The sequence below is a fragment of the Ipomoea triloba genome, chromosome 1, assembly GCF_003576645.1.
Source record: "Ipomoea triloba cultivar NCNSP0323 chromosome 1, ASM357664v1".
NCBI lineage: Eukaryota > Viridiplantae > Streptophyta > Magnoliopsida > Solanales > Convolvulaceae > Ipomoea > Ipomoea triloba.
In genome coordinates this window covers 2,719,742-2,737,101 of record NC_044916.1, presented here as the reverse complement: position 1 = coordinate 2,737,101, position 17,360 = coordinate 2,719,742, and the positions used below count along the sequence as shown (strand labels likewise).

Here is a 17,360-nt window from a genome sequence, read left to right as displayed (position 1 = left end):
CAAAATTAATTAGGTTTGTTTGGTGTTGGAGATTGTATCGAATCTGATCTCTCTTTAAATAGCACGGCGAAATTCAATTTGAATGAGCCCTGAAACAAGCAGGCATATGACTTGCAATATTAAATTAGATTGAACTGTTAAGGGTGATGTGTATTGTATTAGTTTTTAAATCTTTTGATTGATTTGTTTTTGTTCATTCTACTTGTAATACAGCTAGAGCATGTTCTTTGATAGTTTCTCCTCAACGACAGTATCAACGGTTGAATCTATGATAATAATACATGAGAATGTCAAATAATCATAGTTGTAGCCCCGGTGGCTAAGCTTAAACCCCATCAAGCTAAGTCAAGAACTCCCGGACAAGATTATAAGTAATGAAACTAAGGGTGGTCGGTTCAATGGATGTGTATAACTTTCATTCTCACAATCATTCCTTGTGTCTAACTCATGAACCAAACATACCCTGAAATTTTCGAGTTATTAGGCAATTAAGGAATTAGTTTCAAATTCATGAACTTGCAACCAATAAATCAAGAACAATGCTTTAACGAAAGGGTATTATTGGCTAGAATGAAGCTAATCAATAGTGAAGAACTTGATAGGAGTTAGGGATGTTGAGCATATATATATATATATATATATATATTATATGAATGAATAATAAACACGTATTCAAACTATCAACCTGTGTGGCCTAGGGTGTAATGAAGCTTACTCAAGCCTGAATAGTCAAAGTTCAAGCTCAACTCAATCCAAGTTCAAGTTCCCTGAGCTCATGAGAACAGAACCATCTTGTAAAAAGTGATGATTGATCAAAGCAGTCAATCAAGTTCATTAATGTCTAGTTTTATTTTAAAAAATCACACATGATCAATTTTATAATTATTGCACACTTTGAAGTTAGCAATATTTATATAAAATTGATACATCACTTTTCCACTTATTTTTAAGCAACCTTCAACTATTAATCTTTTCAAATTGATGGATTAGATCAATCTTTACTTTTTACGTGAGAGTCTGTTCTCGCCTAAACCCTTGTATATATATAATTGACCCCATATTTTTTTTTATTAAAACTCTCAATCATTCATGAATCATGATGAGCAACTGTGATTAGTTCTCATGTTTTATAGCAAAGAGAAGCTCTCATTTGAATTCACACACATTACGCTGTGAGGATGGTAGTATGCGCAAGCTGGCATATGATCAAATTATATATATAGTTGACCTAGCTTCCTATTAGTTGTTGGTAACATGGCTCAATCAATAAGCAAATTAAAGTTGGCTAAATTAAAGTGACATTTTCTAAATCAAATGATAACCAAAATCTTGATCGATAAAATATATAGCATCCCAAAGGAGATCGCAAAAGTTAATTTGTTTGTTTGAGTCTAGAGGACAAATATAATGGCTAGAAGGATTTCAACCCTAATAGGAAAATCACAACTTGCATTAAGAATTCAAGAAGCCAATAAAAATTCATTTTTGCTAACTACTTTAATTAATTAACATTTGTTCATGAGGTAGTGATTAGGTGGAGTTTTGTATACTATATATTTATATATAATTAAACAATATATTGCCAAGGATCTTGCGGTCCAGTAACACCAAGTCCCTTCGGCGATATTGATCAATAGGTTGAGAAAGTAGTTATGAACAGATACTGTATAAGTAATGCACCTACCAACTTCCTCAAGATGCTAGGTTATATATCACATAACTTTTATCTTGTGGTTATTAATCCTTCTACTTAATTTATCATTCTTGTTTTCTTTTAATTTCTTTGCTTTTTCTTAAGAACATGAAGTATTTGGATTGGGAGTCAATCTAATGAATTGGCAAATAAAAAACATTAACACATTAATAATGTTGTGTTTATTTCAAATCACTATTTAAAAAAAAAAATTCTCGATTTACATTTTTTTAATTCGAGAGATGTTTAAGTAAATGTATTTTGTATTTTCATTTTATCTAAAAAATGTCTCAAATGCACGTTAACATGAACCTAGCTTGTTTGGTATACTCTTTTATTGATCGATGTTCATTGAAATCGAGTGTTCCTATTTATTTAATTAATAATGTTTATTTTATAGCAAGTGAATTTAACATTGCAAATGCAATGAAAATAATGAAATATATACTCTTTATAAACATGATTTAATTATGTTTTTTACGAATGGGATCCGATCGAGACTGATGTGTCTCATACAGTGTTGCAAAAATCCCGCTTAGACTGCGATTAATGGGCGCCTAAGCGCTAGGACCTGACCATCCGCCTAACGTATCACCATTATTGGTGGTATAGGCGGCCGACTAGGCCGCTTAGGTGCTGACCACCTAGGCCTCCTAAGCGCCAACTAGACTTCCTAGGCACCGACTATGCCGCCTAGTCGGTCGATTAACTATTGTTGTTTTTGAGTGAAATAATCCTGAATTAAATGTTCTTTTTGAGCGAAAAAAGGGTTATTTCACTCAAAACGACATCGTTTTGAGTGAAATAATCCTGAATTGTTCAAACTTAAGATGCTTTTTAGGTTAATATTTAATATTTTAGTATTAATTATTAAAGTAATAAATAGTTTATAGTTATTAGTCTTAAAAAGTTTTAAAACTTTAAACAATTTTTTTTAAAAAAATAATAAATACATAGGCGCCGATTAATCGCCGCCTAGGCACTCTTGGCGCCCGATGAGCGTCTAGCAATTTTTTCAACCATGGTTTCATATCAACTACTGATAGAAATTCATGGGCTAACTTTTCTTCTTCTCCCAATCTCCCGTATGCTAACTTTTATAATATATTTAGATGCTAGGCGGTGGCTCGGAGAGTCGAGTTCAACATCTATCATGTCATCGAAACATGGCATTGATTGCTACGCAAGTATAAGAAAATAAAGTTACACATTTACAACTACTTATAGCTTTTGGTTTAATGTTAAACATACTTATCTTAATAATTGTTATCAGGTTAGGTTGTAAGCATGGTGTGCAGTTGGAAATAAAGCATGTTAATAAGACATTGTTTTAGGTGAGAGTATGAAGTGAATTGGATACTCTAACAGAAGTATTAGCTCATCATTTTTGTCATCTTGTTGATGGAAGAAAGGTAAATATTAATGCCCATAAGGCCACTAGGGACCCTATTTTATGACCAAATGAAATTTATGATAAGATGGCATGCATGTCGTCCTTGGCAAGGTAACAATTGATACAAAGTATTAGTTAAGGTTGACATGTCTTGTTGGAATTTAGTATGGCCTCGAGGTGGTGGAAAAATGGGCAAGAGTTGTTTTCATGAATAGACAAGGTTATAATAATGTATTTGGTTTGAATTCAGACTAAAAAGTTATTAAATCAAACTTATTAGTTAATTATTTAGTTCAACTTGTAATTTTGTAAATTCATTTTTCAATGTGTGGCATACTTCACTACCTCTGAATATAGCAATATACTTATTAGATCGAAAATTTGAGAAAAGACATGTTTAATTCAGTGAAATCATATAATATAAATAAGGGTCACACTTGTATGAGACCGTCTCAGGGATCTTTATTCGTGAGACGAGTCGGGTCGGATCGAATCAACATGCAAATGTCATACTTATATGCTCAAATATAATACTAATCAAGAATACAATTTTTGTTACTGATAAGAGAAAAAGTAATATATTTTTCAGCCCCTTACTTATAGGGGAAAATATAATACTTTTGAGGAAAAATTGTAATACTTTTAAATCAAAATATAAAAGTATTGTATTTTCCCTTAAAAAGTATTACATTTACCCTTATAAGTAACAAAAGTTTTATTCCTGATTAGTATTACATTTGAGCATATAAGTATGATATTTGTGTGTATAAGTATTACATTTACATCTTGACCCGACCCGTCTCACGGTGAGACGATCTCACACAAATTTTTGCATATAAATAATCTCTATTCTATAAAAAATTAATTTAAGTGAATATTGTAAGACAATTTAACCTTACAACATGATACGAGATCCTATTAGATAATTTAAATGCGTAGATGATCTTGTTAACCTAAGGTATGCAAGTTGGAAATTGCGGTACAGTGATACTAGACATGATCAGATTTTAAGACGTGCAAGACGAGCAACAGCACAGGGCATCCATTTTTAAAGGACCTAATATTTATTTTTGACTAGCTACTTAAAAAATAAAAAATAAAATCTACAATTAATCTTAAAACACGTCAATTTTATATCAAATCACTTATGTCTCTAATAATTAGCACCTAATTAATTGAGCATGGCAAAATCATTTTGTTTTTCCAACGACACAGATGATATCTCAAGCCTTGAATTTGCAGAGATAACTTAAAAGTAAAAATCATATATTTTACCTATTGGTTTTAAAGATTGCGCTTATACTTTTAGTATGACCTCGTTTATTTATAAGAACATGGCCACAAAAAAATCTAAAAATCGACCCTAGGATTAGGTCCTCCAAACTTTTCCAAGGATCCTTTCCAAGCTGATGTGCTTGGAGTCATAACACAAAGGGTCAACTACAAGAGATCCCTTTTAGCTAGGGTCTTCTCCAATGCGAAGAAAATGATACAATCCTATCATGATTAAGTACTTATCACTATATGTCAAAAGTTATATCTAGTAATAAAAACACAATATTATTTTCCTGTACTTAAAATAGCAGTCAGTGTGTCATTTCAATAACAGAATAATAGACCTGGTCTGCTAAACCTCCGCCTAGTATATACTAATTACACGCGGAATTAACCAAATCAAAGTCATAATGCATGAAATTATTCAACCCCAAGGTTTTAGTTTGAATTGATCCAATGTGAACACACGAATGGGTTTAAAGTCAAATAATAGTGAATAAACAAAACATGAGTAAGAATTGGGTGTAATGACATAGACATATGTTGCTTTCATGTTGTCAGACAGACATTTTAGTACTGCATAAAACCTTCACGAATTGAAAGAGACGCTGTAACGCACAGACCAAAAGAAAGAAGAGCAATTATTATTGTGTGGACCGTGATTTACATAACTGTGTAGACCACGATTAAAAAACACACAAAATAAGTTATTCTAACTCATAAAATACACTATTTTAACACATAAATTACATCATTCTAACTCATAATTATACATTATTCTAACTCATAAAATATAGTATTCTAATTCATAAAATAAATTATCTTACCCCCAAGATTTCATTATTCTAAGTTTCTAACACATAAAAGTACATTATTCTAACACATAAAATACATTATTCTAACTTATAAAATGCATTATCTTACCCCAAAATGTTCATTATTCTAACACACGTATAAAAAATTAATATTAAAATAACATCGTTTTAGATTGTGGTCCACGCAACTGTGTGGAGCGTATAATTTGCCCAGGAAGAGGAAAGATATGAAATGGGCCTAACATATTCTTAGTATTATCCTCATGCTACAAACAATATCTTAACAAGTTTGATGTTGGGCCTTTTAAAAGGAAAGATGAGGAAATGAGACTCAATTCAAGATATTTATAATCTGATTTTTTGTACTATTTAATTTAATATTAGTCAATAACATTTATATTTGAAAATTAAATAAAATTTCAAATTTTCTCTTAACTTGAATGAATAGTACAATAAAGTTTCTTAATCGAGGAAAAAAAAACCTTCATATAACTATTAAGCCCTATTTTCAAAAAAAAAAAAAAAAAAACTATTAAGCCCTTAAATTAGGGTAAAAACAAAACAAAGCAAAAACCAATAATGCAAATTTAAAGATCAAAATAAGTGGGTTGTCTCTATATTATGGCAAATTATAACGTGGAACATGGTTCACACTGCAAGGTCGGTCACTAATACATGTTTATTTTTTGTATATTGAATATTCTTTTTTAGATAAGAATATTAAAAATAAATTTACAATATACTCAAAATATAAATCATTAAAAAATTAAACATGTATTACACTAAAAATGAATATATATGTCAGTGATTTACCATACAATGTGAACCATGATCACACTATAATGATTGTCTATACTATATAGCTATGTTCAATCTGGTCATCTCATTAAAATTGTAGTCATTTAACTGCTATACTTTTAGAATTAAAGAAAAAAATAACCCAATTAATTGTGACGGTTAACATTAACCTGATTGTTGACAAAAAGGCACGACTCATGGATAAATTAGTATGTGTTTAAGAGAGTGATAACTAAAAAGTAATTTAATGAATTTTATTTAGAATAAAACTGAATCACCGTTTTAATGCCAACTACTACGTAATGTAGTGACATTCTAATTACCTTTCTAGACGGGTGGTCGTAGGTTTGAACCCAATGGTGAGACTTAGATTATTTGAATTAAAAATATTTGGAAAAATATAAAATTAAATACTATCTCGTAAAGAATTATGAGTAATTTAATTTTTTATTTTTAAAGTCACCATTTCAATTGTAAAAATTTTAGATGAAGTGTCTAATTGTTTCAATCTTATAGTCATTTTCCCATAATGGGACACCTCAGAAGATTATCCACGAGACCACAACTTTCTCTAGACAAAACCAAATGACGTTTCGTTTCTTTTGTTGGAAAGTAGACTCGTAGGGCTTTCTATGTTTACTTTTAGACTTTGGAAAAGCCCTACAATATTTTCCCAAAGTTACACCTTGCGCATAGGCGTACCTATACTGGATCGCCAATTTATATCGTAGACCACGGTACACATAGTATTATAAACTCTGGATCAAAATGATGTCATTTTGACCTTTAAAATTTAATAAATTCTCAGTTTTTTTGTTTCTCATGTTTCTACACAGACACAACTAATAATATATTTCGGGTATAAAATTCATACTCTTAAGGTACATAATTTCATAATACAAGACAGAAAAACTTATAACATAAGACACATTCATATGTTATATATACTTATTTCAAATCTGATTTAGGTAGACAATTTATGTTCTGTATGCACAAAGTTTCACAATACAAGACATAAATTCATAACATAAGACACAACTACTAATCTATTCTAAGTACCAAATTCATACTTTTAAAGTAAAGAAATTCATAACACAAGACAAAAAAAAAAACTCATAATGCAAGACACATATATATACATGTTATATATTTACTTATTTTCAAATATAATTTAAGTAGATAATTTATGTTTTACAGGCACAAAATTTCACAACACAAGATATAAATTCATAATATAAGACACACATGACAATATGTTATGCGTACAACTACGTACTAATTTGTTACATGTACAGAATTGATACTCTTAAAATACAAAATTTCATAACACAAGATACAAAAACTTATAACACACAACATATACACACTCTTTATAACAAAAAAATAAAATATAACGTGAATTGAACAATCAAACAATCACCGTCAAAAGTAAATCAAAAATGATATCGTATAGGACCGTGGGCCCTCATCCACGATATAACAACTCTACTCTATCCATGCATTTGGACTTCTTTTTTTGCTATTTTTGAATCGAAACTTTTTATTTTGAACTTAGCTCACTCCTACGTCATTTGAGGATTCAAAATTGTGGGAAACATTAAATTTATTATCTTTTGGGGATATCTTCGAGTTTTATGGATTTATAAATGGTTAATTGTAGCTACACATACTATATATAGAGGGATGGCGAGAGGTGAATAAGCTTATTGAAAAGATCCAAAATTTGTGCGACGTGCCTTCACCGCTAGGGCAATTAAGATGACATTATGGCTACACCATTGCCAATTTGCCATAGCCTAGCTAGCTAACCCCAGCTATTACTAACTTTGATTTAAGGAAAAATTCACAGTCGAATTACTACTTGAATGCGTATTTTAGTGAAGCTCAACTTATGACTTTAATTGATAAAGAATCACAAAAAGATAAATCAGTTCAGATTGTTCATAATTAATTAACTCAAACTAAAAACACTAACAGAGAACTCACACAACAAGTCAAATTAAGAACTTTGTGCATGGTTACCAAACCAATTGTCTGGCCAATTTAACAATAATTACCCTATTTATTGACTATATATACAACTTGTCTCTATAACGTTAAATTAATTATGTAAACTGTAAAGTTACATGGTAAAATGGCAAAGATTGAGTAATTTTTTTTTATTCATTAAGGATCCGTTTGGAAATTTGAAAAATAACTTTCGGAAGTTATTTTTCATTTTTTTTTGTGTTTGGGTATTCAAAAAATAGGAATAAGGGAAAAATAGGACATCAAACTGCACACGATAATGAGGCCACTGAACCTTAAAAAAAGCTACAATTGAATTTCTAAACAAACCTATTTCATGCAATTTGTCCAATTTGTAAGTTTTTTCAATTTCTAGCAGATCACCTCAAATTTAAAATATTTTTTAAAAATTAATTATTTAAATTTTATTTATAAAAAAAAAAAAAAAGAGCTTCGTCTCTGGCCATGGAGACGAAGAAAGTATCTTTGTCTCCATGGTCGGAGACGAAGAAACCATCTTCGTCTCCAGCCAGAGACGAAGAAACATTCAAATAGGGATGGACAAACGAGTGAAACATGATTCTCATACTTAAAGGGGTACCTTTTCAGTCGAGCTCATCACACATCATTTTTCTAATTCAGTGCACACATTTGAGTAGTGATTATGAATTTTCTTTGTGAATAATTTAAAAAAAAAAAAAAAAGCAAAAACAAAAACAAAAACAAAATTTAAGCTCTTATACTTATTTTTGCTAGGTCAATCCACAGAAGTTTTTGCACCTCACAAAATTGGAAATTGTTTATTATTTATTTCTATATTTAAAAGTTATATGATGCTTACATTATTGGAATGGTCATTTTTTAAGAAAGTGTTTAAATAAGATAAAATTAACTACTATTATGAGATGTGTAAATCATGTAAATTCAAATAATACAGAGACTAAAACTTTACTTAACCTTAGAAGGAGCCTACACTGCTGCTGTGAGACTAATTAAGTTGCCTATCCGGGCATCTTTAAAATAACATTAATAGGGCTTACTATACAATTAACTACCTATATATATATATATATATATATATATTATTTTGGCATTTTGTGACGTGCCTCTTCCTGGTTTTTCTGGTCAACCTGGTTTTTATTAGATGCGCTCTACAGATGTAGAGTGCAGCTTAGTGTTTATATTATATTCAGTATCATATATGCATACAACAAATAATAATATTATAATTATTTCGGTCCATCAATATCAACTCATGATTACTTAGCTGTACATACAGCTTAAAGTGATCGATCAGGCGCAAATTACGTTCAGTATAATTAAATTATTATTTATTTTATTCTTATTTTGAATATCCCTTGTTTTTATTTTATTATTTTTAGCAAAAGTTTACTTGATAAAGATGGTGGGAGAAAGAGGTGTTATAATAATAATAATAATAATAATAATAATAATAATAATAATAAATCGATCTTATAGGGTATAACATTTACTATAAAAAAAATTATAGTTATATTTCTTCTTCTTCTTCTTTTTTTTTTTTCCTGTTGGCACCCGTAAAGTTTAACTTTTACTTCGAAAAAAGTTAAAACTCTTTAACATAGCGCATCTTTCACCCGAGTTGATTTTAGCGAGAAAGTAATAGGGAAAGATACCAAAAAAGAGGATAAATGTTGTGATTTTAAATTTAACTCTTATTTGTGTACGTATGCCACGCAATTTTTGGGTAAGAGATTTTTCTTTTTCTTTTTAATCTATAATGGTTGGTTATGCTTGAGTATGAATATTTGTGGTCAAGTGATAGTGGCCATTATGACTTAAAACCAAAAATATTCATATATATATATATATATATATATATATATATATATATATATATATGGGGATCTGTTCAAGCGCGGAAAGGCTTCCAGATGAAAGATGGGGTGAGATTTGAGTCGTTGATCAAATATAGATCAACGGCTCAAATCAATGAATTTTTTTAATTTAGAAAACACGTGTCTAGAAGGAAACCAAGTATCTTAACCTTAAGCATTAAAATAGCGCACATTAAGTACACAAACCACGCATCTTAAACACACAAACAAAGCTTTTTAAGATTTAAGAACAAAAACCACACATCTAAAGCTTTAAAATGGCGCACCTTAAGTAATATAACTGACCAACCTTAAGTACAGAAACCACGCGTCTTAAGAAGGAAAATAACACACCTAAAGTTTTAGACCAATGTACCTTAAATTTCAACAACTGACACACCTTAATCACACAAACCACGCACCTTAAGAAAGAAAATCATGCACCTTACGAAGTAAAACAATATACCTAAAGCTTTAGATCGACGCACCTTAAGTTTCTACAAAAACGCACCTTAAGTTCTCACTGAAGAACTGATGCGCCTGGCCTTAAGCACATAAATCACGCACCTTAAGAAAGAAAATCACGCACATTAAGAAGGAACACTACGCACCTTAAATTTGACCAATATGAAAAATGACCAAATTACCACTGTTTTTTTTTTTAATCATTGTTAATCCTGAACGTTGATTTTGGCAATATCAATGGCTTTCATCTCACCGCATGTTTCACTTGGGCACAACTTCCGCATTTGATCACATATATATAATGGACCACAATGTAATGGTTTATTTTGATATGGTACATACAACATAAAAATCCAAAATACTAGTGAGAATAATTGCAATCCTTTTCATTTTATGCTGTATTTGATAGGTTAGGTTTTCATTTTCATTTAATGGCCTGTTTGGTTGGACGTAGTTTGGAGGGAATTACAATTCATTGAATTGCAATTTAGTGAATTCCCAAACTACAGTGTTTGGTTGGAAGGAATTGCAATTCCGCAGAATTGCAATTCCTATACCCTTTGTTTTTTTTTTAATTTTTTTTAAAATATGAAATAATAATAGTAATAATAATAATTATTATTATTATTATTATTTTTTGAATGACGACTACTACTACTGCTGCTGCTGCTGCTCTTGCTGCTGCTCCTCCTGCTCCTGCTCCTGCTACTGCTACATCGAAGAGAAGCGCACATTGACTCATGCACTCATGAACTCATATGCACTCCTAAAACTCCTGAAATCAGGAACTGGTTTGAAAGCTTCATTCATGAGCTATCTTACTAAAGGAATTCCAGTTTCCTAAACAGCCGTCGGGAACAGGCGAGAAAATAGAAGTGTGCCTTTTAATAAAAGAAAAGTCATCCCTTGGATTGCTTACTTTGCTAGCAAGGTCTTCCCGATTGTCATCAGACAGAAGAGGGGTTGGACCAGACCAGCTAAGAGCTAGATTTGATATTCCAAATGCGACTGTTGTTACAAGACAAAAGACCTACTCCTACTGCTACTACTCCTGCTGCTGCTACTACTGCTGCTGCTGCTACTACAACATCTATCACAACATAAGGCCATTTTAGTTATTTTGTCACTTCTTACCTTTCAATTCCCTGTTGATGAGCACAAATGATGAGTGTAAAAAGGGTGTAATGTCGTTTCGCTGAGGATTGGTGTTATGGCACGTAACTGTGTGAATTACCAGGCACTAGAGTATATGAATTTATAGAATCCAAGTAACAAAGACCGAATGATGTGGAATAAAAGTAAACAATTGATTAAGATAAAAACTATATGATAAAGGTATGGGCCAGATTAGGGGGATTGTAACCTTGATGTTCTAACAAACTCAGGATTAGGTAAAGAATAATTAACCAAGGGATATATGGGCAATGAACAAAAGAATTCTACTCAGCTAGTTTCGTAATCAATAAGAGAATTAGGCTAACATTGCCCCACTGTCGTGATGCATCAATCATAACCTTAAACACCTAAGCATTGTAAGCCTCCAAAATTACCTCTACTTTCATAGCAGGAAAATTAGGTTGAAATTGGTAAGGCTCGAGGTCTCCATCCAACTTTCGTTGTAATGAATACCTCTCCTAGACTAGCAATTAATTCTGGCCACAAACCAATAACTAGTGCAAAGAAATCCCCAAATCAACATAAACCCTAGGTAAAAGATTCAATCCCTTTATGCAATTAATTACCAATTGAACATCAAGATTAACAATGGATCCCTAATCCAAACCCATAAACGAACTACTCCCGCATGATGGGAGTAAACAAAACAAAGCAATAATTAATAATCGTAAACATTGCAAGAAATATAAAGGGAAGAGAAACTTAACTGATAAAGAACAAATCCAACTTCAATCCAAGATTCCAAGCTTGAAATTAAATCATCTAATGTGAAACTAATCTAAACTATGCTAGGGAAATATAAACTAAAAGCTAGGGTTCAGAACTCTGTAAGGGGAACTTCCTCAAATTGTAGAGAATAGGTTAAATATATAGGAGATAGATGGGCCTTGGCCTATTATGCAACTTCCAATACTTTTCCAACTTGTATTATTCCTTGTAATTCCCTTTTCTTCCAGAACTTGTCCAAAATGTTCCAATATTATTCCTTTGTTGTTCCTTGCAGATAATTCAGCACTTGGACAATATAACACACAAGCAATTCTCAATTTCACTAGGATACAGAAAATAACCTTCAAAACAACTAGAATAAGGGGTGAATAATTGTACAAAATAGCATATATCACCTGTACTCCTATTTCTGCATACCAAACACTGTAATTTTAATTCCTACTTTATTCATTGAATTGCAATTCCACGGAATTACAATTCTTTTCCACCCTAATTCCCTTCTCCCAATGTGTCTTTGTATATATATGACTTATTTTGCTCCTATCTTCTGTAGATATAGTGCTGAATAAGTTCAAATTGAATCAAGAACAAATGTTAAATGAGACTGATGTTTAGACTTAGATAAATATTGTGACATAAAAAAGGTTTTAATGTCAACTACTATTAGCTAATTTAAGAGAGGTCTCACTTAAACGGGATAATAATAGTATGACATGTTAAGATTTGATGAAAATTTTGCTCAATGTACGTAAGTAACAAAACCTCTTATTAATTACTATTGGAAAAAAGAAAATTTACTCTTAATTTTACCTCATAATGTTCGACATCAAAGTAAAATTATTTTTCTTCATTGAGTATCATGAGTCGAAAACTAAAAATTTTAATCAATTCAATTATCAGTCATTGGTTACTCAGTTATTTTTGTTTTTTTAAGGGCAATATTATTATAGCGGTCCTCTTATTATTTTAATCTAAAGTTTTTGATTCCTAATAAAAGGTCCAAAAATTAAGACGGAAAGGGATAAAAGAAAAATCCTGAGGAACTCCCCCACTGACAACCCAACATTCACTTCAATTCCTGCTATTAATAAAGAGTTCCATTGCAGATTTCCTCAAACTTCAATTCTCTCTCCAATCATCCTTCAATCTCCCCCACTTTCCACCTCTCGAATTCAACTCCAAATTCTTCTTGATTATCGCCCACCACACACACAGATTCTATCTTGCTTCCACTATATATATTATACACCACACCTACCCACACATATATGCATATCCATGCATGCTAAGCTCTTAACTTCAAAGGAAAACCAGAGGCCTCAAGAACAAGAAGAAGAAGAAAAAGGGAGATTTTGTTTGGAGTGGTAAGTCTGCTAATGCAGTGAGGAAGAAGAAAAGATGGAGTCTTGCAATGAACTTCAACTCACCCTTTATTTCCTCTCAAGTTTTCATATCATTTTCTGCAATATTTTTTTGCTTTGACAGGAGAAGTGTAATGGAGGCTGAGAATTCAAGATCAAAAGGGTTGGGCAAAGAATTTGAAGGAAATGGTGGCCAGAAACTGTCATCTTCTTCCGAGCACCACATTAATAATAATGGATTACAGTTCACAAGCACAAAGCCTGACAGCTTTGTTGTGGACATGGAACGCTTTGAAAAAGACATCAACTCAAATTCAAGAATCACTGTATGTAACTTCTCCATCCTTATCTTTATCTTCATCTTCATTCTTCTCTTGCAACAAAATGTCAACTTAATAGACCAACCCTACTCAAATTGGCCAGCTGTTAATTTAGTAATCACAAAGTTACAAGTTCAATTTCCAGTGAAAACAACATATTGATCTTCTTGATTTGAACTGATTAATTATAGACAATTTAGTTTGATTTATCTTCTTTTGAGACCTATTGACCTTCTTAATTTGAACTGATTAGTTATAAATAATCTAGATTGATTTATCTACTTATAATTCTTTGTCAACTAAAATCACAAGACAAGTTCATCCTTAAACACCCTAAGTGACTATGAATTTTCTTCGTCACAAAAAAATGTCTAACTTAATGACATCACAACGAAACCTGGGAAAGGAAAAGAGGATGCGAGAAGCTTATCCAAATGTTCTAAATAAAGAATTCCCTCTGGGAACAAGCAACACCTTTCCCTTTTCGTTTGTTAAAAGCTATATAGCTAGCTTAATGCTTATCTACTTTTTTTCTTTGTCTTTATCATGACTAAGGTTACTTTAGTTAATAATAATTTATGCCTTTTTGGATAAGAAGTTGCAGAGAAACCTGTCAAGAAAAGGGTCACAGATGAGAAGTGTGGAGAAGAAGATCCCCAATCCAAATGTTGCCGTTGATAATCTCATAGCTACTTCTCCCAGAGGTGCCCATCCATCTTACTCTCTCCCCTGCATTTTAACTTTTTAGGGCAACGTTAGGATAACTCAAATTCTATGAATAAAGAACAAAATTCACAATCACTAAGTAAACTTTATTTCTACTTAATAGTTCAGGAATAGATAAATCGTACTAGAAAAATTTTATAAGACGAACTTAAGTGAGATGGTATATATACTAATTAATATACATGCATGTGTTTTGGCTAGAGAATTAGTGGAGAATATTATATAATCAATAAATTAACAGCATTAACTTTTCCATCATAGAATGAACCATATTCTCGTAAGTCCATTCCAAAAAATTATTTTGTCTATATCTAGATTTATCTTTAATATATATATATTCTTTTATGCTTTTTCGCCAAAACGTGCTAAAAGGTCAACTATCAGCCCCAGCCCACACGCAGGGTACAACCAAGAAACCGTGTCACCTCAATCAAACATAATTAACAAAAGATAACAAAGAATTATATATATATATATATATATATAAAACTTACATGCTAATTTGCTTAAATTTTGGTGGATTATTATTCGTTAAGATTTTTTTGATACATTTAAATGGTTGGAGATTGTCTATATGATTCTATAATTTAAAGTCATATATAGAACTATATGATCACATGATTTTATACTATTTAATTAATTAACTATGATATTAGGTATGAACAGATACTATATTGTAACAGAGTTTATAGTATTCAAAAAAAATTATGATATTAAATCGAAAAGTATATATCATACCTCAATAATTTTGAATATTCAAACTTATAAAATTCGAATCTCACATGAATAGGACTGTTGGCCACGCCTATTCGCTACCATTACATAGCTTACAAAACATCTCAATCTCGAATTGTCTCCCCAAAAAGAAGATGACAAATCAACATCCCATTGTCTTCTTTGTTTCACATGCTGAAAATACCAACCACATGCTGATTGTAATCTTCCTCTCATCATTCTTAAAATTTCAGGATTTTATATATTCATTTTGGAAGTTTTCTAGATATATAATGTATATGCTTGATAGCTAGGCATAGCTAGGTTGATTAATAGTAATAATAATATGATTAACTACTGTAATTAATAATGTCAATCACGCCTTCATTTGCGCAAGAAAATAATGTAATCTGTGAAATAGCATAGTTGAATTGAAGAACAACCTGCAAATAAGCAACTCCAGCCAAGTTGATTAAGCGATTAATTTAGTAACCACAAAATTTCAAATAATGTACATTTACTATATTAAAAATGTACTTTTTGTTATGGTCCACACAACACTACGTAGACCATGATCTACGCAATAATTTGCCCTAAGTAGAAGTGACTTATTAGGCTTTTTGGTCTGAGTTGGTTAATTATGATCAACATAGTCTGACAGGATTTATCCAGACACCCACCCCTCTAATAATGGTTACAGATTTCTCTGGTCATCCAAAATAAAAAATATGCACGCATGAGGGTCCAAAGATTAAAAATTGGAAATTTGGAATTTTTAATGTTATGTCGTGGTTGTCACACAGACAGGCTGTCATTCCTTTGTTGTTCGGATTCAATACTACTAGGATAATGCTGGCTGCAGCACATGCATGCATGGAAATTCTTGAGAATTATATTATATTATTCTGGTTTGTTTGGTTATGGCAGAGCCAATCAACCACATTAATGGTTTTTTGTATGTTTGTGTACAAGTTGCAGCTGTTTTGCATGGCGCTGGCACGCCGGAAAAGCCCATGGTGGTGGTAGTGGGGGCCGGCGCCGACCACTCTGCTCCAGTAACCATCATCGCCGCCGGCGCCAACCCATTAGAAAGCAAAACCATGGCCGCTGCCGGTGGCAAGAGATTTGGGTTCCGGCGGCCGTCGTTGGCTTCTTGGATACTTGATCCAAGAAGGATCCTCTTCTTCTTTGCCACCCTGTAAGTTCATCACTCTCCTTACATTTCTCGGGTTATAATAAATTGAAAAAAATGTCAAATAGATCATTGAACTTATTGTTTTTGTATAGTCCAGTAATTGAACTTAAAAAGTGTGTAATAATTGAACTATCAAACAAGTAAAATATGTGTAATTGTGACATTTTTATGATTTCGTTGAAAGCATTTCTTTCATCTCAACTAGTATGGTAGAAGAAAATGCGACTTTTAGTACATATCATTAAATTATATGATCGGATTATACTATGAAAAAATGAAGAAATGTCCCAATTGCACATATTTTATTTGTTTAATGGTTTAATTGAATACATTTTAAGTTCAGTGATTCAATTGCACGAAAAGTCATAAGTTTAGTGACATGTTCGGCACTTTTTCCTAATAAATATGATGAAACTTGTGCAATTTTTCTGAGTTTCTGATTTTGATTGACAGGTCGAGCATGGGAACATTGTTGCTGATATATTTATCACTGTCTGTGGGGAAGTACAGTGGAGATGAATGAATTGAAAGTGCCCTTTGATTAGCTAGCTAGGACTAAACCATCATGCATGGCTGAAATTCTGCTATTAGCTAGAACAGAATCTGCAATTCATTGTAAACGTACAGAAACCATGAAGGCCTCTGAGGATGTCTGTCTTGTCTGATCTAGCCATTGATGTAATCTTGAGCTAACAGTAGAATTTTGCCATATGGACCTCCAAACCACACATCTTTTTTTGTTATGAATCTAACTTTATTTATTTATTTTGGATAACATGTAACCACGTACTACATACTCAATGGTGTTTACTAGGTAAATCTTACCTTGTGATTCAA

The 17,360-nt window shown here is 31.6% G+C and overlaps 1 protein-coding gene across 3 annotated transcripts; it reads left to right on the top strand.

Moving 5' to 3' along the window:
- The first annotated feature begins 13,255 nt into the window (after nucleotides 1–13,255).
- On the top strand, nucleotides 13,256–17,360 carry LOC115999471. Of its 3 annotated transcripts, none has more exons than XM_031239330.1 (5): nucleotides 13,256–13,571; nucleotides 13,693–13,894; nucleotides 14,493–14,592; nucleotides 16,301–16,526; nucleotides 16,977–17,360. In XM_031239330.1, exons 1-5 carry the CDS (start codon nucleotides 13,486–13,488, stop codon nucleotides 17,044–17,046), a joined length of 684 nt encoding a protein of 227 aa, XP_031095190.1. In that variant the 5' UTR covers nucleotides 13,256–13,485; the 3' UTR covers nucleotides 17,047–17,360. The 3 variants fall into 3 exon arrangements, with proteins under 3 accessions (XP_031095190.1, XP_031095179.1, XP_031095184.1); XM_031239319.1 differs by having other exon boundaries at nucleotides 13,261–13,571; nucleotides 14,487–14,592; XM_031239324.1 differs by having other exon boundaries at nucleotides 13,264–13,571; nucleotides 14,487–14,592; nucleotides 16,307–16,526.